The 24,891-nt window shown below is 35.5% G+C and overlaps 1 protein-coding gene across 4 annotated transcripts in view; it reads left to right on the top strand.

The window, feature by feature from the left end:
- The window catches only part of LOC150102560 (uncharacterized), a 144,501-nt gene extending 120,245 nt beyond the window's left edge, over positions 1 to 24,256 (top strand). For all 4 annotated transcript variants that reach the window (XM_090399237.1, XM_090399234.1, XM_090399236.1 and 1 more), the window contains 2 exons: positions 2,378 to 2,436; positions 22,950 to 24,256. In XM_090399237.1, coding sequence (XP_090255363.1) covers positions 2,378 to 2,436; positions 22,950 to 23,267 — 377 coding nt within the window. In that variant the 3' untranslated portion in view covers positions 23,268 to 24,256. The remainder of the gene's footprint in view (positions 1 to 2,377; positions 2,437 to 22,949) is intronic.
- The last annotated feature ends 635 nt before the right edge of the window (positions 24,257 to 24,891 follow it).

Raw genomic sequence — 24,891 nt, forward strand, 5'->3', positions numbered from 1 at the left:
TTTTTTTACTTGAGAGTGGTGAATGAGTGGAATAAGCTGCCAGAGTCTGTTGTGGGTGCTATCACTGTGAATGAGTTCAAGGCAAGGTATGATAGATACTGTGTGAATGTCGAATAGTTGTTCTTGATATGGTGTTAGGGCCTCCCTTGATGAGTCTGTCGACTCCTTGTAGTTGCCCAAAATAATAATAATATCAGGAATTGCAATGTTGGAGAGAGGGTAAGAGAATGTAAATTGCAGAGTTTGGTGGATAGCCATAGGACAAGTGACATGATAGTGATGTTTAAAGTTAATGATGGATTTTATCAGATTAATATAGAGAGGAATTATGAAAAGAGTGCAGAATGGGAGTGGAAAAATGAGAGATTTTACACGACTTCCAGGGATGGAAGTCGTGTAAAGGTATAATGAATCTGTAATGATCAGGATGTGAAGAATGGATTTTTTATATGGAGAGTTGTAGGTGAGTAGAACACATTACAAGAATTGATAACTTATTTTAACGTATTACAATATGAAACCAATTAAATTATAAGAAAGATGTTTATTAACTGGCTATATTTTGCTGGATTTCAAACCGGCATCTTCAGCGCACGCTACGTGTAACAATTAACACATATGAGTAAGTGAAACAATTCAAATTAAATTATAAGAAAGATGTTTATTAACTGGCTTATATTTTGCTGGATTTCAAATTATGTTCTAATTATGCAGCTCTTTCCACCAAACTTAAATATCCTCGCCATACTTTCCTGGCCAATTGCTAAAGCTCCTACAAAATATACAAAATACTACATAGTCCTTTTACTTTCCCCTCCTCAAACACACAAGTACAAAACACCACAATTCGTATTCTGTATGTCTCAGTCACATCTGAAAAGATGGCCAAACTACTAATAAAATATAATCTTTGCACCACATTCAAACCACATGTTAAATTAGCAACTGATCTGCTCTTCTAAGGATAAACTCTGTCCCCTGGCATATCCTTGAGTGTGTCAAATTCCGTGTGACTGTGACTTGGCCTACTATGGACAGACTGGAAGATTTGTTAACATCTGCCTTGGAGAACATAAAAAATAGATTCACAACCATTGTTATGGCAGACCATGCTTTGGACACCCCTTTACAGAGGATTAGATGGAAGAAAAAAAAAATGTGCCTTATAGATGTAGTTACAGGTTAGAAAGATTAGTTTTAGAGTCGGCCATGGCTATGAAGCCTTCTCCTAACCTGATCAAGTACAGTTCCATTAATTTACCATTCATTTTTGAAGACTATCTCAAGATCAACTCCTACATAGCTGTAATACTTCTTTTGTACAACATTAGAGTAGGCCAAATTAGGGCTTGAGATCTTTTTTGACTCGTTTTACTTACTCATTGTTGCGTGTTAACTGTAATGTGTACTATGCTCTAAAGATTCTGGTTTGAAATGTAGCAGAATATAAGCCAGTCAATAAATATCTTTTTTTATAATTTAGTTGGTTTGGTGTTGTAATACCATTAAAATAAGTTATAAAGTTGGTTTGGTGTTGTAATACCATTAAAATAAGTTATAAATAATGTTCATCACCTAAGCTTGTCTATTAGATTTATATTACCAGAATGCATTATGAGGAAAGATTGAGAGATGTATAATCTAATGCATTTTAAGAAGAGCCACTACCCAGACCAGTTTCGACCTTCATTTAGGTCTCATCAGTGGGATCCAGACCCAGAAGTGATATACCAAGGTTAAAGTAGTGCAGAAGCTATATTTCTATATACAAGTAGTCAAAAGGTGTCACACCTTATTACTAAAATACTCTAGCCCAGTGGTGAAGTGACTTTACTTGCAAACTTTGTTTGCTTACTCTTGGATAAAGGATGAAACCAAGAATATAACTTTTTGGCATCTTTAATTTATAGTATGACCAAGTGAAATAACTTTCAACATCTCTAATCCAGAGTATTTTAGTAATAAGGTGTGAGACCTTTTGGCTACTTGTATATGGAAATATGACTTCTGCATTACTTCAACCTTAGCATAACTTCTGGGTCTGGCTTCCACTAATGAGACCTCAATAAAGGTAAAAATTGGTCTGGGTAGTGGCCCTTCCCATGATGCATAGCATTAATATGCCCATAAAGATGTATGCATTGCATTATGGGATAATAAGGCAGTTGATGTGAAGTCATTAGCTTCTATATATATAAGTAACTTCTTGGCATCTTTAATTTATGCTACTTTTAAATTTTAATAACAAATGCAGTCCCAGTACACTATTGTTTTATTAATATGTTTAATTTAACCGCTTTTTTGCATTTAACATGTCTGTTAAATTAATTACTTTATTTAATGATGTTGTTAATGGAATATTATTTTTTATGACTAGAATATGATTTAAATGAAAATAAGGAAACAGATTGCAGTTCGTGGAAGATGATTAATGAGGTAAATATTTATTGTGATTTAGTTTTAATATTCAAGAACTGATAATTTTTTTCAAGTATCTTTTTAAAAGTATATCTAAATCTTACACTGTATCTAGTTCAGATAAATTTGCATGATATCCTGGATGATTAGTGATCCAGATCAGATTTGGAAAATATTTTTTTATTGTCTATAAATTTGCATGCCTGACAGCCATTATAAATGTTAAAGCTGTCTGAAAATGGCTCTGACCAGCAGTGGGCAAACAGAGAAGCAGGTCGCTGATGCAAGGTGAAATTAAAAAACAATAAGATTTCAATATTATGAGGAGATTTTTTATGTATTTATAAGATATCCACTTTTAAGTTAATGTGACTGAGTTTGGTTATTAATTTGTATGGCTGTATTGGACAAGTTTTTTTGTTTGCTATATCTTGGGTTTAACTTTGCTCCCTGTATCCATCATGGCAAATGCCAAAGCTCAGTTCGCTAACATGTGGTTCACTAACATGCCCATCCACCCACCTTTTAAAGACTGCATTACATATAACACAGTGGAGGATTCTGTAGCATGCTACCATGCAGCATATACTTGTCCTGTAAATAAAAATGTGCAATCTGAGAAAAAGGAATGTGTGCTTGTGTATGAAATGCAGGCATTGCAAAGTGCTGGTGATTATGGGTGTTCTGTTTCTGACTTGAGTAGCAGTAAAAGTAGTGAATTAGAAATGGTTGAGTGCCATCATTTAGATAAGAGTAATGTGTTTAAGGATGAGATGAATAAGAAAGATGTTAATGAATATGACCTTGACCTTAGAGACTGTGGCAGAGGGAGATGCTTTTTCAGATGACCTTGATTGTATGAGTGAATTTCGGGTAAAAACAGGATGTGTGGGGGAAAAGAAATAGATATGTTGAAAAACAAAATGGAAGGCACAAAGACTGAATTAAGGAATGTATCTGTAGAGATTATGAGAGGTTAACTGGTGCAAGGAGAGCAACTGTGGATATGACAGAAAGACATCACAACAAGAGAGAATGAGAGAGAGATAGGGAAAGAATAGTGATGTCGATGAGAAAATAATTAATGGATTGAGGAGTGTGATTTATGGAAATTTGATAATAGGGGATATGCAGAGTAGTGTGTTAGAGGAGTGCTTGCCTGGACATTGAAACAGAGTAGATGGATGAGGTTAAATAGTGATAGTTGGTACAAATGACCTGAATATATTGTGTATTGGGTAGCAAGAGATTTGAGTTTCGTGTTAAGAATCACACAGCAGAAGGATGTTAAAGGAAAGATAGGGATTTTATTGCCTTGGTATGATAATGCAACATTTGGATTCTTCAAAACATTGCAGTGCTAATGAATGAGATGATACTGAGGATATGTAAGAAGAGAAGATGTCTGAAATATATGGGTGCTTGGAATGCATTTGATGATAAAAGGCAGCTATATCTCAGAAATGGATTATTGTTGAACATGGAAGTACTCAGACTTTACAAGAGTGCAATAAGAAACTCACCTGCAATAAGTTTCTTATTGCACTCTCGAAATTAGTTTCTAGGTTGGAATGTGGCAGGAATGGTGTAACAATGAGATGATGTGTATCATATATTGCAGAACTGAGTGAAAGCTGTGGAGAGTAATAGTAGTTATAGGATATACTGGCGGTGCACTGGTTTTCCTATTTATAACCCCTGCCCATGGAGTACCTGTTTGTGGTGGAGGGGACTTCCCAGTGATGGAACTGGCCTTTTTCTTCCATGCTTCTTCTTCTATGCTTTTCTTCCTGTATTCTTCGCTCTACTTCTCCTGAGTCTTTTTTTTTTTTGCTATCCTTTCTTTGAAACTACCAGATCCAATGCCATGCCACCATGTTTGCCATGTGGCGTGACTGGTGGACATCCAGAAAAGGGGATAGTGGTAGTCTTGTACAACTTTGGCCTCTGCTGTGGCAAGACAGCCAGTCCTGGATGGCCTGACCAGGATCAGTCAGCTAGTGGGCTTGCCTGCAAGGGTCATCGGTGTTGCAGTAAGTGTCTCACTTCATGGTCTGAATTCAGGACCCAAGGCTTGCTGTGGGTTTGGTGTAGTTTCCAAAGTAGCCCTGGCATTCGACTCCTGAGTGCAGTCATTGCTTGCCAGTCAGTGGGTATCCATGTGTGGCTTTGTGGTGGATGGAGAGCTCTGGCACCAAACAAAAAAAGAAAAAACCTTGAGCATGAATTCTTCATTCTCAAGCATTTTAGGGGTCTTAATAAGGTCCCAACCAAGTAATGATACTGTAGATACATCATTTGATAATAGAAATAAAAAACATATGTGATACAAATATTTCTGATCATTCATCAACAGGTGAAAAGTCAGTAGAGAAAATGTCACTCTTCTGTATTCAAAAGCATTTAGGAGGATGGTGGGATCTCCCAAAACTGTTAAGAAACTATGTTCTGATGATATTCTTATGGAAACATCTTGTCAGCAACATTCTGAAAAACTGATGAGAGCAACATCAATGGGTAGAATACCAATCACAATAACACCTTATAAAACACTCGATTCTTGTTTCTCGTGGAAAGGCTTAGACGTTGGTTATGCATTTTCACTATATAATTTAAGGAAATTACAATGTACTAGGATATACATTAAAATTAAATTTTAATATATTTCTATATTTCGGCAATGTCACGTTGCCATTTTCAAGAACTTAAATACAAGATACGTGCACGCAGGCACAACAAACAGTAAGTGAGGAAGAAGTAGGAAGCTCATTATTTCTCCTAAAGTCCTTATGGTGCCCTCTAGCGGGCAATGTTGGTATTCTTGGGCGATTGGGCTGAAGGTCTTCTGATGTAAGTTTCCCAAATTTGAGGAAGTCTCGTGCAGCCAAATTTGTTGAGCTTTGGATCGTTTCTTAGGGCTGAAGCTGATTCCATGAAAAGCCTTTCATATTTGTATTTGCTACGGTGTAGCAAATACAAATACAAAATAGGTCTAGGGGGAAGACCAACCTTCCCCCCTAGACCTACCTGGTGTATACCAGGTCCCTTGCAGTTGTAAGCTGTCCTACTTTGGCCAAACAGGCAGGACAGCAAATATCAGAATTTCAGAACACAAGGACTACATCCGGTTTCACCAATATAGCCACTCGGGTCTTGCTGACCATGCTCTGGATACCTGCCATAGAATACGGTCGAAGAAAGCCAGGATAATACACCGTAGCAAATATAAATATGAAAGGCTTTTCATGGAATCAGCTTCAGCCCTAAGAAACGATCCAAACCTCAACAAATTTGGCTGCATGAGACTTCCTCAAATTTGGGAAACCTACATCAGAAGACCTCCAGCCCAATCGCCCAAGAATATCAACATTGCCCGCTAGAGGGCACCATAAGGACTTTAGGAGAAATAATGAGCTTCCTACTTCTTCCTCACTTACTGTTTGTTGTGCCTGCGTGCACGTGTCTTGTACTTAAGTTCTTGAAAATGGCAACGTGACGTTGCCGAAATATAGAAATATATTAAAATGTAATTTTAATGTATATCCTAGTACATTGTAATTTCCTTAAATTATATAGTGAAAACTCAATTCTTGTAGAGGAGTGATATCAGAATGGGATCTCCTTGATGCTCCTGATGAGGGAATATGTTCAGACTTAAAGATCAGGGAGTGATAGGTATCACATCCTGATACATAGAGATGGTCATCTAACCAGGAATATCATCTTTACTTTTGATACACCTAAGCATCCAGCATCTGTAAAAGCAGGGTACCTCAACTCTCCACTTAGACTATACATCACTAAGATGCTTTAAATGTCAGAAATATGGGCATGCCCAAACTGTCTTTCATGGCTCTACTACCTGTGCCCATTGTAGTAGTAAAGAGTATGATGATTAAATCTTGCTCTGCAGAGAAAGATAAATATGTCAACATCCAGGGAGATCATCCAGCTTATTCCTGTGCATGTCAGAAGTAGAAAGATGAAAAAGAAATACTAAAGATTAAAACAAAACAAAACAAAATGTATCATATCATATAGCAGCTAAGAAAATGTCAACAGCATCTCAAACTCGTACATCTATTCCACCATATGATAATTTCACTATACCTGAACTTTATAATTGTGAGTGCTACTCTGTTGAGCTCATCAATCATATGACCTATGGTCTCACTCAGAAATGACTCCAAAAATGGTTCCATTTAATGTGAACTTACTTGTCAAAAAAAATTATGGCAGGATATCACTTAAAGATAAACCACCAGATACTTCTACAGAAAAAATTGATACTTTGGTATATATTTGAAAGTAAATTAAACACACCCACTGATCCTGACACAGAATTTTCCATAGAAAGAGATAGACACTGGCCATCCATACCTCCCAAAATCATTTGATAAATATAAACCTGACAAACGTAAGCACTCAACCTGCTGGAATTCAGATAAATTTACAAAGCCAAAACAATAGGAAAATTTTTACAATGCTACTGTCATGGGTCTTGTCATAATATTAAGATTTTGCTGCCAAAACATCCAGGAAACATATTTAAAACCCAATATGCAAGGACAGAACGAGGTGGTCTTGCTCATGATGGAGTTGCTATCCTAGTAGGCAGTCATACTCCTTTCCATCATGTTCAGCTTAATACTCTTCTGGAAGCAGTAGTGATTTGCCTGTCCATGAGATTATTACAGTATGTTCAGTTTATTTACCACTGGGTACTGAGTTAAATGAAATTGATCTTGATAACCTTATATTGCAGTTACCTGAACCAATACTTCTTATAGGTGACTTTAATGGCCACAACACTCTGTAGGGTAGTGCCAACACAGATGGACAAGGTCATATTATTGAACAAATCCTTGACAATAATGACCTCTCCCCTTTTGAATAATAGACTCAATACTTTCTTCCATATGCCTATCTGCTCATATTCTGCATTCGATCTTACAGTTTGCTTCTCTGCCATTTTTCCACTGCTCACATGGGATGTCAAAGAGAAAACATATACAGAAATTATCATCTTTCCATTCTTTGCACAATGTCTTCACATGAACCACCATGTTCTCCTACAGATGCCCATATGGAAAATGGACCAGCTGACTGGAATACTTTTTCTCCATCTTGCAAAAATTAATTCTCATACAATCTGTCAAACACTTATCAATGAAGCACTAAAGTATGTAACAGATTGTATTGTTCAGGCAGGAACAGCTTCATTTCCAAAAACATCATCTCAGTTTCCACTCTCTCCAAAGCCTTGGTGGAACCCAGAGTGTCAGGCAGCTAAAAAAGATTGCTACAGAGCATGGGTAATGTTTCATAGATGCCCCACAACTTAACATCTAACTTAATAGCCTTTAAGTGTGCTCAGACCACAGCACATTTCATGAGACGTCAGAGTCAAACACGATCATAGATCCAATTTACCTCATCGATTAATCAAATGACCAGTGCAAAAATTGTATGGGATAAAATCCAGAAAATGAAAGGTAGATGCACTGTTTGTCTACTTTAGACCATAATGGATGTGTTATTGCTGATCCCAAAGCTATTGCAGACACTTAGGGAAAACATTTAGCCCAAATCTCAACAACAGCTTCATATCCTCCTGAAATTTTAATATTGAAAGAGCAACAATAAGAGAAACAGCAACTAATTTTTTCTACCAATGGGTTTGAGCCATACAATCAGCCATTTGTTATGAAGGAACTAAAAAGAGCTCTTTTATTGTCTCACTTTAGTGCACTAGGTTCTGATGACATGAATTATGAAATGACAAAGCATCTTCTGTGGATCTTCTTCTCTTAATATACAACAGAATACTTACAGAAGAAGAGTTTCCGAATTCTTGGTATGAGTCAGTTTTCATTGCTATTCCCAAAATCAGGAAAGGATTCAACAACCAAACAATTATTGACCTATTGCTCTAACCAGCTATCTTTGTAAGATATTAGAGAAAATGGTTAATTCCAGATTTTTCTGGTATTAGGAAAGCAATGATCTTCTCTCCAATACATGGCTTTTGTGGATATCATTCAACTTTGGACCATTTAGTCTGTTTAGAAATTTGTATAAGCGATGCATTCCTGAAACAAGAATATCTGGTTTCAGTGCCCTTTGACTTGGAAAAAGCTTATGACACAACTTGGAGATATGGCATATTAAAAGATCTGTATAACCTAGGTCTCTGAGGACACTTTCCTGTATTTATTAAAAAAAATTCTGTCTGTCTGAGTTTTCCAAGTCAGAGTATGAAGTCCCTGGCCTCATCAGTTTCCTGCTGGTCCATTCCTCAATATAGTACACATCTTGTCATCTCTTCCCAAAGTGCATCTCCTTACACTTGGCCACATTAAACTGGCAGCCATTTACCTTTGCCCATGCTGCTAGTTCAGGGGTTCCCAACCCTATGCCCACAGGCACCATTGGCACCCTTCGACCAATTTGTGTGTGCCCACCGCAGTTCAACCATGTGCCGTATAGTTTGAAATAATCACGCAACAATTCATGGCATGCTATATGACGCATGCATTAATGACACATGACGAGTATTAAACGCATACAATGTAAAGTAGATGCGCATTCGAAGTTGTTCATTCCAGTTTAAGAACTGGAATATCATCATATTCTCCTAATTATGAAGCACTAGCCAATGAAATGCAATGCCAAAGATCACACTAACTTACATATATATATTTAAATTTTTATATAATGTAAACTTTTAAGTAATAAAACATTTGATTATAATGTAAACTTTGTATGTATTCATTTAACAAAAGAATTCAAAAAATTTGCTTGAAAAAATAGATGGTGCCCGTCGCCCTATCGGTATTTTAGAATGTGCTCTAGGAAACAAAAAGGTTGGCAACCCCTGTGCTAGTCTATTTAAGTTATCCTGCCAATCTTTACATCACCTTCATTTAGCATCAGTCTTCCCAGTCTTGCATCATCAGCAAACAATTGAATATTTCCTGTCAGATCATTTCCTATATTATTGATATACAAATTAAACAACAGAGGACTAAGTACTGAGCCCTGTGGTATACCACTGTATAGATAATTGGGAAAGCTATGATATGGAGCAGATAATCATAATATACACACACTTCAAATCAGCTGGACATATTTGGCTATCATAACTGCCAAGAGAACATTATTTGTCAAAGAGTACTGTCCTCTATTAAGTGTGGTGGTGGTAGTAGCATTGTTAATATTATTATTAAGAGCTGGAGGTCTTAATAATAATAATTATTATTATTAAGACCTCCAGGGAATCAGAGACTCATCGAGGGAGGCCACATACTACACACCAGCTCGCATACTTATTCTTGAATTCATTCACACTGCTTGCACTCACAACATCCAATGGCAATCCATTCCAATCACGCACCACCATCTAAGAGAAAAATCTAGCCCTCACCCCCTTCTTATCGGCCTTCATTCTCAGCTTCCAAGGATGCCCTCTCGTCCTTTCCCCACCCTCCATCAATTGAAAAATTTCATCAACTGAAATCCTGTATGACCCTTCCAGAAGTTTGTAAGTTTCAGTCGTATCTCCATTCTTTCTCCTGTTTGCTAGTGTCTGCAGTCTGCAAATTCTCAATCTGTCTTCATAATCAGTATTCCACAATCCTGATATCATTTTTAACACTCTCCTTTGTACTCTCTCCAGTATATCAGAAATACCATGGAAACCAGGAGACCAGACCTGCTCAGAGTAGTCCAAGTGAGGTCTTATCAAGTCCTTGTAAAGAGGAAAAATAATGTCCTTATCTTTACATGTGAACATTCATTTCAGCATTGTAATTATCTTTCGAGTTGTATTTGCAATCTTTGCCACATAACCCCTGAACTTCAACTTCCTATCTCTAATAACACTCCAAGATCCCTGACCTCATCAGTTTCTTGTAGTCTAATCCCACCAATATAATACGACATTGGATATCTAATCATGCCGAAATGAATGGCTTTACATTTACTGACACTGAACTGACACCCATTATCCCATGCCCACAATTTCAGCCTATTCAAATAATTCTGCAAATACTGCATATCAGTACCATTCCTGATTACCCTACCTATCTTTGCATCATCAGCAAATAGCTGTATGTTGCTTGTCAAATCATTCCCAATATCATTAATGTACAGATTGAATAACAGTGAATCAAGCACTGATCCTTGTGGTATGCCACTAGTTACCTTAAATCTTGCAGACTCACATCCCCCATATACCACTTTTTGATATCTGTAGGTCAGCCACCCTCTTATCCATGCTAATATTCTATAATCCAAACTCATTTTCTCCAATTTATGCAGCAGTCTGCCATGCTGTATCCTGTCAAAAGCCTTAGCAAAATCCAAAAGTATCATGGTGTATCCATTCCCCTTGTCTAGTTCAATGGTAACATTGTTATAGAATGTGAGCAAGTTACTAAAACATGACCTTCCCTTAGTAATCCCATGTTGTTCATTGCAAAGTAGAGATTCACTGTCAACCCATTTCTGAATGCGAGTCCTAACCAATTTTCTAAAATCTTCACCACCACTCCTGAGGTACTAATTGGTCGATAGTTGGATACATCAATCTTTGCAATGGAATTGCAAAAACCACCCTTGTGCAATGGAATTACCATACACTCCTTCCATTCCTGTTCTGAGACTCCTATTAAACAGCCTGGTCAAAGGAATGGTCAGTTCAGCTGAACACTCTTTTAGCACACATGCTGATATCCATCAGTCCCTATTGCTGAATTCTTATTCAATTTGTGCAACAGCTCTAATGCCTCGTCCTCATACACTAGCATTTCTTCATCTAGTGAAGAGGTAACAGTGAGCTCAATGATGCGTACATCAGGTTGATAGCTTTTAACAGAATGGGTACTCATTAACTGAACAACCTCTTCTACATCAGTAACCCTCACACCATCAGGATTTAGAAGAGTTATTATTTCATATTCATTCTTTCTTTTACTTGCAGCATATCGATAGAATTCTTGTGGGTTGTCTTTAGCACACAGAGCCAGTTTCTTTTCATACTCAGACTTTGCTTTTCATACAACAGTTGTGATTATTCTAGCCTGCTGCTTATAATGTTCATAATGAATGTCATCCTTATGCACACGGTATTCCTTCCACATCGTCCTTTTCTTACGAATCTCTTGCTTAATAATATTACACATCCATTTGACTCCTACTCTGTTTATTCTTTGAACTCTCGGGACACATTCTGATATCGCATCTTTCAAGCGTTGTTTAAATGCTTCCCATGCACTGTCGATATTCTTTCCATCCAGCAACAGATCTCATTCCACTGAACTCAGTATACTTCTCAGTTGGTCATAATTTCCTGCTTTGTAGCTCAGCATGTAACCTTTAACCACTGAATGAAAAATTATGGTATGAGGCCACTTCTTGTAATATGGTGATACACCATTTTACTACTTGTATATGCAACATATAAGACTTCTACACTGATTTAACCTCAGTATCTTCCTGAAACTAGCTCCCACTGATAAGACCTAAATAAAGGATGGAAACAAGTCTGGGTGGTGACCCGTCCTATAATGAACAGTATGCTGTTCATGTCAGAACTGAAGTGCTCTGTGCACTGTGGAATAATAAGGCAATTGATGTGAATTCAACAGCTTCTATATATAAGTGGCCTAGTTGTGAAGAAACTTCACAAGCAAACTTTGTTTGCTTATGTTTGGATAAAGGATTAAATCAAGTACATAATTTCTTGTCTAGTATAATTTACTTTGGGAAGAGTTGAAGTATTGGTTGAAATTAAAATCTAGCATCCAGTACTGTTGCGAATTCTGGCAAAAGAATGGGCCAAATCACTTGTACATTTAGTGAAAATTTCTATTCGGGATATTAGATTAGGATTAGCTGTAATCTTAGCCACAGATAGGTCAGCAGTCAAGCGAGGTTTATGAAATGCTCAGGTGGACACACAATTTTTGCAAGTTGTCCAACAATGGCCTATATAACATTTTTTTTTTTTTTTACCCAAATATCTAACAGTAGTGAGCTATTGTGTAATAGAGATTGATTTCCAGTTACCAGTGAAAATAAAATGGATGAAATATTTTAAGGTTATATGTAAGAGTCCAGACAGTTTTCCTCCAAATTACTCTGTCTGTCGGGACTCTTATATGTTGGTCTACTAAAGCACTTCTAACTGCATCAATCCACCTATACTTGGTTGGCCTCTGCATCTCTTTCCTGCCATTCTGGCATTAAATGCCTGTTTTGTTAACATTTCCTCTCCCATTCTGTTTTTAAGTGATCATACCACTGAGATTAGTTCTGCTCACACATTCCTGAATGCTAACAATTTCATTGCCTTCCTAATATCCTTGTTACCAATGTTGGATATGCAACCTGTCATTTTTGCCATCAAAGACTGGAGACCACAGATATGAGAGGCCTGAGATCAAGTTTTATTTCTATCCCAGTCCTCAGATCCATAAGTTAAAACTGATTTGAACATTACCTTGTGTATAGGTAGTTTTAGTGTTTTAGCTAATTTCTCTCTTATTCCATATAAATTTCTTCATTCGCTTCCTTACCACACCGACTTTGCTTCTTCTGTTGTATATTTCCATATTGGAGTTATTATGCACTTATTTTCCTCCTGATATTATAAAATAATTTTATTTCACCACAAATGCAGGGTATTTTTTCTGCCAAAATAAGCTATACAAACAAGTTGAGAGAAATGCAGTGGGTTTGTCTATAATCTCTGCCTAGCTAACTACTATATGGAACATTTAGAACAGCATATGTTTACCACCTTCTCCCCAAAACTTCTTTATGACTTGGATATGTTGACAACATATTAACAGCTTAGAACATTATCCCTCAGTAATTATATAAATTATTTCCCCTTCATCTTGTATGCTTTCTCCTCTCCAGTCTATATTCTCATTGTTAAAATCACCCATAATGATAGCCCTTCTCCCTTTGTATTCATACAGATTTCTTTAAAAGTAATTGCTGTCATCATCATCATCAGATGCTTATTGTCTGTAGCAGCACCCAAATGTACATTTGCCGTATTAACTTCTGTCTCACTTAGCCTTGAATCCATTGCCTGTATTACTCACCACTACCACCACCACCATCAACTCTGGTTGGATCCAATTCTGCTGCACTCATTAGCAATATTCTCCTATCCTTTCTGAATACACTGAATCCATCACATTATATTCTTCTAAGGATATCCAGTACTGTTTGGTGAGGTCTCACTAATGCCAATCATTTTTAGTTGCACTATATCTCTCAGTGCTAAGAACGCTTGCTTTTATGTCTGATGCATCTAGCATTAGTGTTGATACATGATAAAATAGACAGTGTACCATGATATGATACACAGTTCTATTTTATTCACTGAAGAAATTTAGTGTCTACTAATTATATAGAAACATTAGAGCAATTTCAATTATTTATTATTTAAAGAAAAAAGTATGATGGGTTTGTCTGGTTGTTTTTAAGAGATTATTTGTAAGTTCATAATTGCACTATGGCTATTTATTTTTTAAGATTTAAATTTTCCAGATTTATATTATCTTATCTTTCCCTTAATGTGGTAGAACAAATGGCTTGTCACAGTCAGGCAACTTAATATAGACCTGATTAATGCCATAACAGTGTGGTTAATCCTTTCTGCATAGTAGTCTATCAATTGCATGTGTTCTCTATCCCATTTGTCTGTTTTGCTGGGGGTAGGGTATGAGTTTCCAGTAAAAGAAATCCTGCTATCTCTGTTTAAGACAAACTGATTTTCAGTTGAAAAGACCTTATAACAGCTCACCATATCTATATGGAATTCAAACCCAGTACTTTCCTTCTAGAGAGCATAATCACAGTGCCCCTGATTTGTTGAGTATAGCATTGCCTCTGTCTCTCTCTCTCCTCTCCATTTAATAGGTCATGGGTTCAAATATCACTGTGAGTATGGATGTTTGTGAATGTCTGTAGGTAGTAGATATTCTTACCTTTAGCTGTAGGCGGGCTAAAGGTAAGACAGTCTTACCTTCAGTCCACCTACAGCTAATGTGTAGTAGGTTTTCATCTTTTCATGGTTGGGATTCACATTTAAAGAAATATTAAAAGTAATTTAGACTGAACCCATACTAGCATTAATATTATGTGAAAAGAGATAGTAAATGCTCTTTGATATAACTAACTAAATAAACATTGAAACAAACTTTGTACACATCATTCAAGTATCTTTCACGTAATAATATGAAGGATAATTGAGTGATAATTTAATTGATTTGAAGTGATACTTTTAGATGAGTTTTGTGATATCGCAGTGAGAATGGTTTTACCATAGTTTCTTTTCTGCAAGAGAAATGCAAAATCTTAACTATGACAGGAGGAACTCTACTAGGCCTTTTTACAGGTAAGGGTAAGCTATCTAGTATGATTTGGATGACAGTGTTTTTCTCCTTGGAAACTCTCTTTCTCTCATTCTCTTCTGCAAACAAGCAAATCATTCCCAAATACATGAAACTGAAAGATACAGCAGACTGTAAGGAAAAGATTAATCATACTGTTATCTCTAGTAAACTCAGTTGTTGAAAGTCAATGTATTTGGTGGCAACAGTTCAGTAGACCTAATACATAATTTTTTATTATGACAAGTTCTGAAAGAATGGTAAATCAAATTCCAATCTAATATCTGGGTCACATGTTGAGCAAGCCTGATTAATAATAAATAGATCAGCATAAAGAAATATTGTAGGATAAAACAGGGTTACTTTTTGCATCTCCTACCTGCTTTTGATTGGCATGCATACCTTAAGAGGATTGCCAGTTCTCATATTATGTTTGATAGTATTAATCAGAATGATATAATCGCATAACCACAAGAAAGATATTTATTTACCCAAATATTTTGGTCTGGAAATAGCAGATCATCTTCAGTGGTATTACAAGAACAGTTTAAAAAATACAAGCTAGAATACTAACAATAGATCGTTAAAATTAGAACGCGCCGCGTGATGTTATATCATTAAGTATGAAACAGAATATTTTGAAGTAGAAACATGATTGAATTTGCAATTTAAAAAAATTAATTAATTAATGAGTAATCTTGATTAGACTTTCTCAGATTTTTGATATAGATATACAGCCATTATGATTCAGGTTGGGGCGATGGAGCAAGGCCTCCACGCTTTCCTTGAACAAACGTTCGAACCTATAACGGGATCTATGTAAGAGGCGAGTCCTGGACCAAAAGATGCTGTGGTCAGTTTCAATCCCGTGTTGAGCCAATCCAGACTTTTCAGGTTTGTTGTGAAGAATGGATGATTGATGTTCTTGGATTCTTTTTTCAAGAGAACGTCCAGTCTGTCCAAAATAAGAGAGCTCACAGTTGCATGGAATTTGATAAACTCCAGGAAGAGATAAAGTTGAGCGTTTGTCTTTAGGAGAAGGAAAATGGGAAGACAATTTGTTAATAGGTGAATACGTAGTTGTTACATCATATTTCTTTAAAATTCTTGCGATAAGTTCTGAAATACCGGAGATATAAGGAATAGGCACTCGACATATTGAAACTTTGTTGTTTTGTAGAGGATTATAAGAATTGAGAAGACGTTAAGGATTGGCTCAACACGGGATTGAAACTGACCACAGCATCTTTTGGTCCAGGACTCGCCTCTTACATAGATCCTGTTATAGGTTCGAACGTTTGTTCAAGGAAAGCGTGGAGGCCTTGCTCCATCGCCCCAACCTGAATCGTAATGACTGTATATCTATATCAAAAATCTGGGAAAGTCTAATCAAGATTACTCATTAATTAATTAATTTTTTTTTTATTGCAAATTCAATCATGTTTCTACTTCAAAATATTCCGTTTCATACTTAGTGATATAACATCACGCAGCATGTTCTAATTTTAACGATCTATTGTTAGTATTCTAGCTTGTATTTTTTAAACTGTTCTTGTAATACCACTGAAGATGGTCTGCTATTTCCAGACCAAAATATTTGGTTAAATAAATATCTTTCTTGTGGTTACATGATTATATCATTCAGTCTTATGTCACAAGTATCCTTCAAACAACAAAGTATTAATCAGTATACCACAGGAATAAAATAAGATGTTCATTAAATAACTGATATTTTGCTGGACTTCAAACCAGCATCCCATTTTCAAAGCACAAAAAATTTGTTTCATTGCTCAGGCACTATTAAGGAGCTATTATGGATAGACAGGAAACTCTGTTAATATCTATCTTAGAGAACATAACAGAACATACCTGATGATGCAAAACTGGGAAGAGCAATAGTTAATGAAGGTGATGTAGATAACTTGCAGGATGACTTAAATATGCTGGCAGTATAGGCAAAGTTAAATGGCTGCTTGGTTTAACATAGCCAGGTGTAATGTTGATGCATGTTGGATCACATGCTGTATACCATATTGATGGAATTGAACTGCAAGAAGTTGATGAGGCAGAGGACTTAGGGTGGTCGTGGACAGAGAACTGAAGTTTAGAGGGCATTGAAAAACACACTGACGAGCAGGGATAAGGAAGTTATTTTTCCACTTTATAAGGCATTAATAAGGCCACATCTGGACTACTGCACACAGATCTAGTCACCTGGATTCCTTGGTGATGAAGAGGCTCCAGAGGTAAATGATAAAGATTGTTTCAGGTCTGTGGAGTGTTTCGTATGAGGAAAGATTGAAGGTCTGTGGGCCTCCAAACTAGCTGATAGGCATAAGAGAGGAGATATGATAGAAGCATATAAGTTACTAAAGGGGTTTTATAGGATTGATACTGATGACTTTTTTCTGTATAGTGCAGGAAGAGAGAGAGAACAAGAGGTCACTCCTGGAAACTGTGTAAGAGTGTCATTAACAGGGGTGTTAGGACTAGATTTTTTTCTTGGAGGGTGTGGAATGTGTTGCCATAGGTGGTTATGAGTGCTTCGTTTGCAAATGAGTTTAAGAAGTATGATAGGTGTGAATAATGGTAAGTGTGTCAATGTAGTGTCTCCTGCAGTGAGTCTCCATGGTGACACCCATTATAATAATAATACATTTACTAACATTAGTATGGCAAGTCAGGGTTAACAGACCATGCTTTGGAACACCTTCACACATGATTTTAAAAAACTACAATGCTACTTAAGTCATTACAAGTCAGACTATTTTTGAGTCAGTAACAGCAATGAAACACTTTCCCCTAACTTCAGTGAGTATGGCTACCAAAAATTTGGGTAATAGCTTAAGCCATTTCAACAACCACAGCTTTTTGTCCAGCATTAGAGAATGCCAAATTAGGACTTCAGCTCCATTGTCTATTAAAATTCGAAAATTGTTCCTAACACTTAGTGCCTACTTATTGTGACACATTTTTTGTAGTCTAAAATGTTGTTTTGAAAACCAGAAAAATAGCAAGTACTTAATGAGTATCTTATTTATTTTTTTCTTCTGGTAGTGTTTAATACCATGAAACATAATGTGAATAACTGCCAACACTTAATCCTGTCTATATACGAGAGTGGGCAGAAAAGTTTTCGGACTCGATCATAGATGGCAACACTATTGGCAAGATTTTTTTTGTCTAAGTTGTTACATCTATCATAAGCATCCATGTGAAATTGCAAGTCATTCTATCAAGTAGTTTGTTTTATAGCTGGCTGAAGCAAAAGTGTTGTCTGTATCCCTTGAAATGGATAAAATTGAGTATTGTGCAGTTATAAAATTCTTTGTAAAAGAAGGTTTAATGCCAAAAGAAATTCATTTGAAGTTCTTTTGGCATTAAAAGAAGTTTATGGTTTATGGGCATTCTTCTCCTTCGTTTTCGACAATTAAGAAGGGCTGCCGAGTTTAAACGTGGCCATACCAGCCTTGAAGATGATCCACGTGAAGGATGTTCAAAAAGTGTAGCAACGCCAGAAATGATTGATTAAGTGCACAATATGGTATTGGATGACCGGTGAGTCAAAGTGCTTGAAATTCAAAAGAACATGTAGGATATATTTTGCATGAAGAATTGCAAATGAAAAAGCTTTGCGCAAGATGGGTGCTGCGCTTGCTCACAGCAAATCAAAAACACACACTCATGAAAATCTCTGAACAGTGCTTGGAGCATTTTAACAAGAATAAAACTGATTTTCTGCATCAATTTATTACTATGGATGAGACTTGGATTCACCATTACACACCAGAATCCAAACAGCAGTCAAAACAGTGGACAGAAGCTGGTTGTTCAGCACCAAAGAAGACAAAGTTAGTTCCATCAGCAGGAAAGGTCATGACATTGGTGTTTTGGGATGCTAAAGGCATTTTGTTTATTAATTATCTTGAAAAGCATAAAACATTAACCAGGGAATATTATTCCAATCTTTTAACCAGGCTAGATGAAAAAATTCATGAGAAAAGACCCAGTTTGCAGAAGAAAAAAAATCATCTTTCATCAGGACAATGCACCTGCCCACAAAGGTGTTTTGGAAATAGGAAAATTAAGGGCTATCAATTAATTATTCTTCATGCCTCACTCGCTCAATTTCAACAGCAGAAGCTTGATTCCATCAAACGATTTGATAATTATCTGTGAAAATTATAGTACAAGCATCTCTACCACAAGGGATCTGCACTATGAATTGTTGGAACATCTATCTTATTCCTCAGATTTGGCTCCCTCTGACTTCTATCTCTTCCCAAAACTAAAACTCTTCCTCAATGGTCAGTGTTTTTCTTCAAATCAAAAGGTGATTGCAGCTGTAGAGGGGTATTTTGGAGATCTTACTGAGACCAATACAGGGATGGGATAATGGCGCTGGAGCATCACTGGAATAAATGTATTAGTCTGAAGGGAGATTATTATTATTTGACACCTCCAAGGAGTCCAAAGACTCATCGAGGGAGAGTGTGTCAACAGCATCGAACGATTGGACCCCTTCCAATTACTAACTGCTCTCAAACTTGCTTAACTTTTTTTGTGAGCCATTAGTAGCAGAGGCTCTACCAATCGACCAACCTTTCGTTTTTTCATTATTAGGCCGAGAACTTTTCAGACCACCCTCATAATTGCAATGACTTTGATTCTATTAATATTTTAATACTAGTTTCCAATTAGCAGTTTTATTCTAAATCTCTCTTTTGTAGTATTACTTATTTTAAAAGCTCTTAGTTGTTGATTGTCTAAAACACTCCTAATCGCTTCAATTCCATGGTATGGTCTAACTCTGGGTGTTTTACCTGCCATTTTTGTATCATCATACACTTGGTTTGCTAATCTTTCATTGTCCATTCTATTTAAGACTGTGCACTCAGGTTATCTCTATGTACATGCACATTTTTTGAATGTTAATATTATCAATAATAATATTGGTCAACTATATCAGAAAACTCAATATAGTAAATACTTAAGGACTGTAGAAATAGTTTGCTGTAGTGCTTTTCCTTTAGAATAGCATTTTTGGGTATTGGGCTTTGGTTGACTTTTTTTTTGATAATTTGTTACAATGCTGATATATGAGCATTCCTAGCTAGCTTACATAGTAGCTTATCTGTTCTTTAAGCCTATTAGGATCTTTAATTAGGATAATATATATAGTCTGGGTGAAGATAAATCTTAATAGATTGCAGTATGGTGACTGCTCTTCTAACAAAGACAGGTGGGGAAAAAGAACCTGTTCTTTTGTAAGTAATGGAACCTGAAAATTTTGTAATTCTTGTAGATAAATTTATACGTCGGTTACACATGACTAAATTTTTCAGATAGTTGAACATTGTCAAGACACATTTTTAACTGTGCACATCCTACTTTTTTGTTTCTGGAGTGTCCTCCTTTTTATCTAATGTGGGGATTTTCAGTATAATTCCAATCTCCAGCTGCTATGATGTAGTGGACACCACATTAATATGGCTGCAGTTCCTGGAAAAATTTTCTTGTAACTGTTCCATTGGATGGAGTATACACATTTATAAATCTTATTACACATCCATGATGTTGTCAAATTTGCTTTTCTACATCCCTTTGGATATTACAGAATGACCTAAGGAGGGAGTGGGTGTGCAAGAATAAAAATACCTACTCCAGCCCTGTTAAACTTTCCAAAGCCCCAATAAGAAAGAAGCGAGTGTCTGCCCATTAAGTTTTTATATCTGCAGAACTGTATGTTTCTTGGAGAAACCAAAACCCCTGATATCATGGTGTAGTATAAATTTCCATGCAGGTTCTTGTTCAACTGGCCTGTGGACTCCTTGTGTATTTAGTGAGATAATACAAAAGGGAGATGATATGGTTATTGAAATGTAACAGTAAGTCTTTAACTTCTAGATTTTGAATGAAATTAATGAGGTCTTTAATCTATGAAAGAGCAGTTGTGTGGCCTGCTTTTTTATTTATTTATTTATTTTTTTTTTTTTTACAGTTTCTTGCCATTATTTCAGTTTCATAGCTGCTGTTCTTGATTTGGAAACTAGTTTTCTTTTTTGTGTAGATGGTAATCATAACAAGAAAACTCTGCATCGGTGAACTTTATTATTTTTATCTTAATTATATTCCTCTCTTTCCTTTATCAGCATGAGATGGTTCTTCATAGGCCATGAACTCCTCTTAGCCTGAGGAGTCTTCATGGTGGATTTCCTCTTCTGAGGAAAGGGTATATGTAACTACAAAGCTGGTGATTATGAAGAGCGTAGCATGTTAAGTTTTTATATTTTTATATCTGCAGAACTGTATGTTTCTTGGAGAAACCAAAACCCCTGATATCATGGTGTAGTATAAATTTCCATGCAGGTTCTTGTTCAACTGGCCTATGGACTCTTTGTGTATTCTTGCAGGTGTAGCATGGATAAGGAGTTAGCCGGAAAGGAGATCAGTGCAGCTTGGGGGATATTCAAGAACTGTCTAGTAGAAGCAATGTTTAAATGTATTCCAAGGGTCAGAAGGTTAAATAAGATAGGTATGAAATGGATGAATGAAGAGATTACACATGTGTTACAGAAGAAAAATGCATTATGGAGACAGCATAAAAGAAATGGTAATCATTTCCATGAGGATTACAAAGTACAGGCAAAGAGGGTGACTTGGTTGCTAAGGGGTAACAAAAGTGAAGGAGCAGCAGTTAGCTAATGAAGCCAAACAGGATCCTAGGGAGTTCTTTCGATATGTAGCCAGAAAAAAAAAAAAATAATGATTATGAAAGGATGACACTGATTGGGGAAAATGGTATAAGCACAACTGCTGTAGAAAATACAGTGGAGATACTTAATGAGCAGTTCATAAAGGTCTTTCATTCTGTGAATGTGATGTCATGGAGAGTGTGAGAACAGTTGATGATGATGAGAAGAGACTGACTGTAAGTGAGCAAGAGGTATATGGAGAATTGAGCAAACTTGGTTAATAAGGCTGTGAGACTTAATAATATATCACCAAGTATTTTTTTTAATATAAGTCTTGCACTGGGTAGAATTCCAAAGGAGTGGAAGGAGGGCAAGATTGTTCCACTTCATTTCTTCATTTCATTTCTATGCTACTGCACAGAGTAAAGAACTAAGATTAATCTCTCATATTGGACTACCACATTGATATCAACAACAAAACCATCTTCCTGTACATCATTCAATTCCAACTATTGGGAATTGAAGGATCAACTAACCAACTATCGGTATGAAACTTTAATCCCTCTGTACAAGGTTCCATTTATTCAGTAATTTGGCATTTTGAACAATTTTTCATTAACACTTGAAATCAACAAAACTTAATGAAATGATTTGAAAACAGTGTTCCTTTAAAAACTAATTTTTGCATCTGTTGATGGCTTGAGTCTAGTCTTTATTTAACTGAATGTGAAAAACAAAAGAACAGTATTGTAAGAGTTTTCTCTTTCAATTCCTTAATATTGTTCAGGAGATTTAGGTAACAAGCAATATCATTTTCAGCATACTGGATTACAAGTCATGTGAGATATTATTCACTTGTTCTAAGTCTTGAACTTTGGAAAGCTAACTTCCAGTAAAAATGATTTACTGTAAGCAATGCTAGAAAAAATTGACATTTAATAAATTGTAGAACTTGAATTGGTAATGCATTTTAATTGGCAAGGTGGCACATTTTCAACATGTGCGCACATTAAAATTGTTACTCTGGATTGCCTCTCTTCACCATTATAATAGTTTTGAATGTGTATATTTCTAATGCTGAGATAAATGCAAAAGTCTCAGGCATAAATTTAGAGTGATAATGATACAAATTATGCAGTAACTAGCCACTCATTAGTAACCTAGTATTCAACTTGTACTACAAACTGGTTATCTCTGCAATTGATCACAATAATATTATGCTAGCAGCTTCCATTTTCTATATCATCAATGTGGTCATTCACAGGTGATTTGTTTGTAGCAAAAGATGGATGCTAATGAGTGGTGCAGTACTTCATGATTTATTGTATTCTATATGCATTTCAAATTCAGATATTTTTTAACAGGTGCGTGATTATTTTGTGTTAGCTTATATCTTTTAATTCTTGAAATATTTTGATTACAGAATATTAGAGATGGAATGAATAGCATGCAAGTGACACAGTCATCCTCATCTATTTTGGATTCAGTAGCAACTGGTGGGAACCATTTCATAACAGCTTCATTGTCTCTGCCACCTTTGATATCAGTTATTTTGCCATCATCTGCTGATACTACCAAACTTGGCATTCAGAATTCAAGTAAACTTGATGAAACATCTATAAATTATACTGAAATCCATAGGTCACATTCTTATCAAGCTGCTACAGAGGTTTTCCAAGTTGTACCTGAAAATAAAGTTTCATATCAATGTGCTTTTAAGACATTTTGTTCAGAATATTAGTCAACATTTTATCAATAGTTTAATCTGTTACTGGAAATGTGAGATTTTAACCTCTCTTAAATATGACAGTTGAATTATCAGTATACAAATAGGAAATCAGAAGCAGTGTTCTTATGACATTATAGTTTGTGATGCATTGTTATTATATTATTTTCAGCATATGTGATTTTATGCTAATTTAATCCTGAATATCATTTGAGATATTTGCCAATAAGATTATGTACACCATATTTTTATAAGCTTTATGTATGTTAATGGTGACAGCCACTGCAGTAAGCTGTGTTGTAAATATCTATTGATTTTTCTCATAATTTATTAATCTGTGGCATCTTAGTCCCCTTAAAAAAAAGCAGCAGTCAATAAGAAATGAAAGATGAGATTCATTCACTTGGAGTGCATTGTGTTCTAATGTTAAATCCAACCTTTGGATTACTTACAAAGGAAAAGACAAAATTATGAAATAGGTGTAAAAGAATTATTTTGGTGTATTCTTACATCATGGAAAAATATGCTTTTGTTTTGTTTTTATTTTTATAAAGCTTTGTTATCTGATTATCTTATAAATGTGTCATGCTCAGCAAAAAATGGATTTTCTGGATATTATTAAGTAATCAGATGAAAACAAAATACACACAGCAGTGTGTATTATATTTGTAGTCTTATTTATTTTTTCAAGGTGAAAACTGATTAGAATGAATTCTGTCTACTTATACTCACTTGATGCTTTCAGTGTAATGAAAATAATTTATTTTAACTTTATTTTCAAATATATCAGTTCTGTGTCACTGCAGTATCCAAGTTCGATATTGTGGTGCAGGAATTTATTAAAAATGGCATAATTTTTGTTAGAAATGTAATTATATGAGATTTTTAAAGTATCATGTGGGTTATTAATAACTAATATTTATATTAAAATGAATATTGAAAACTAATATTATTGATCAAATCTGTATTATTTATGATCTTAAGCTGCTTCAATAAACCTGTTGAATAACGACAAAGACTTTTTTTAATTATCTCCATTTAAATGTGTTTTTAAATGAGCATTCGAGTTGACTCACTATAGCAACATTGTGGGGATCATTGGAGTAGTTTGTTATAATGAATTGCCTTTAAAATGGCATTGTACCCATATGGGGATTTAGGCAGGTCTTCTTAGTAGTTTGCCATAGTGGTGGGTTTGCTGTTTCTATGTTTAAACAGTTGTTAGCAATCTAAATTTGGACTGCATAAACTCTACCTTGAGAGGAGAGAGACAGGTATTGTAGAGCAATGATAGTACTGATAAAAGTATATCATAAGTTATGTTTTTAAACTAGAACTTCATAAATACAATTCAAAATTTAAATTTGTATTGCACTTTTTTTTCCTCATTACTAATAAAGGAAGAAGTAATATTTTTTGATTAAAAATATGATGAGAAAGAAGTTACTGCTGATCACATGAAGTTTCTCAGCTGTTGCAGAAGCTTATATTTTTTTTTTCCTCATTCACAGAGAAAGTGAATTACATTTTAATAAAGTTAGCACTTCCACCAAGAGAACTAGATGGGTAATTAATTAAATCACTAAAGTTTGATAAAATTGTTCCAAACTGTGAGGTATGCCTCTCCATTGCTGAGAAA

Source organism: Typopeltis vanoorti, chromosome 10 (genome assembly GCF_054136105.1).
Source record: "Typopeltis vanoorti isolate ZY-2024b chromosome 10, IOZ_Tvanoo_1.0, whole genome shotgun sequence".
Classification (NCBI taxonomy): domain Eukaryota; kingdom Metazoa; phylum Arthropoda; class Arachnida; order Uropygi; family Thelyphonidae; genus Typopeltis; species Typopeltis vanoorti.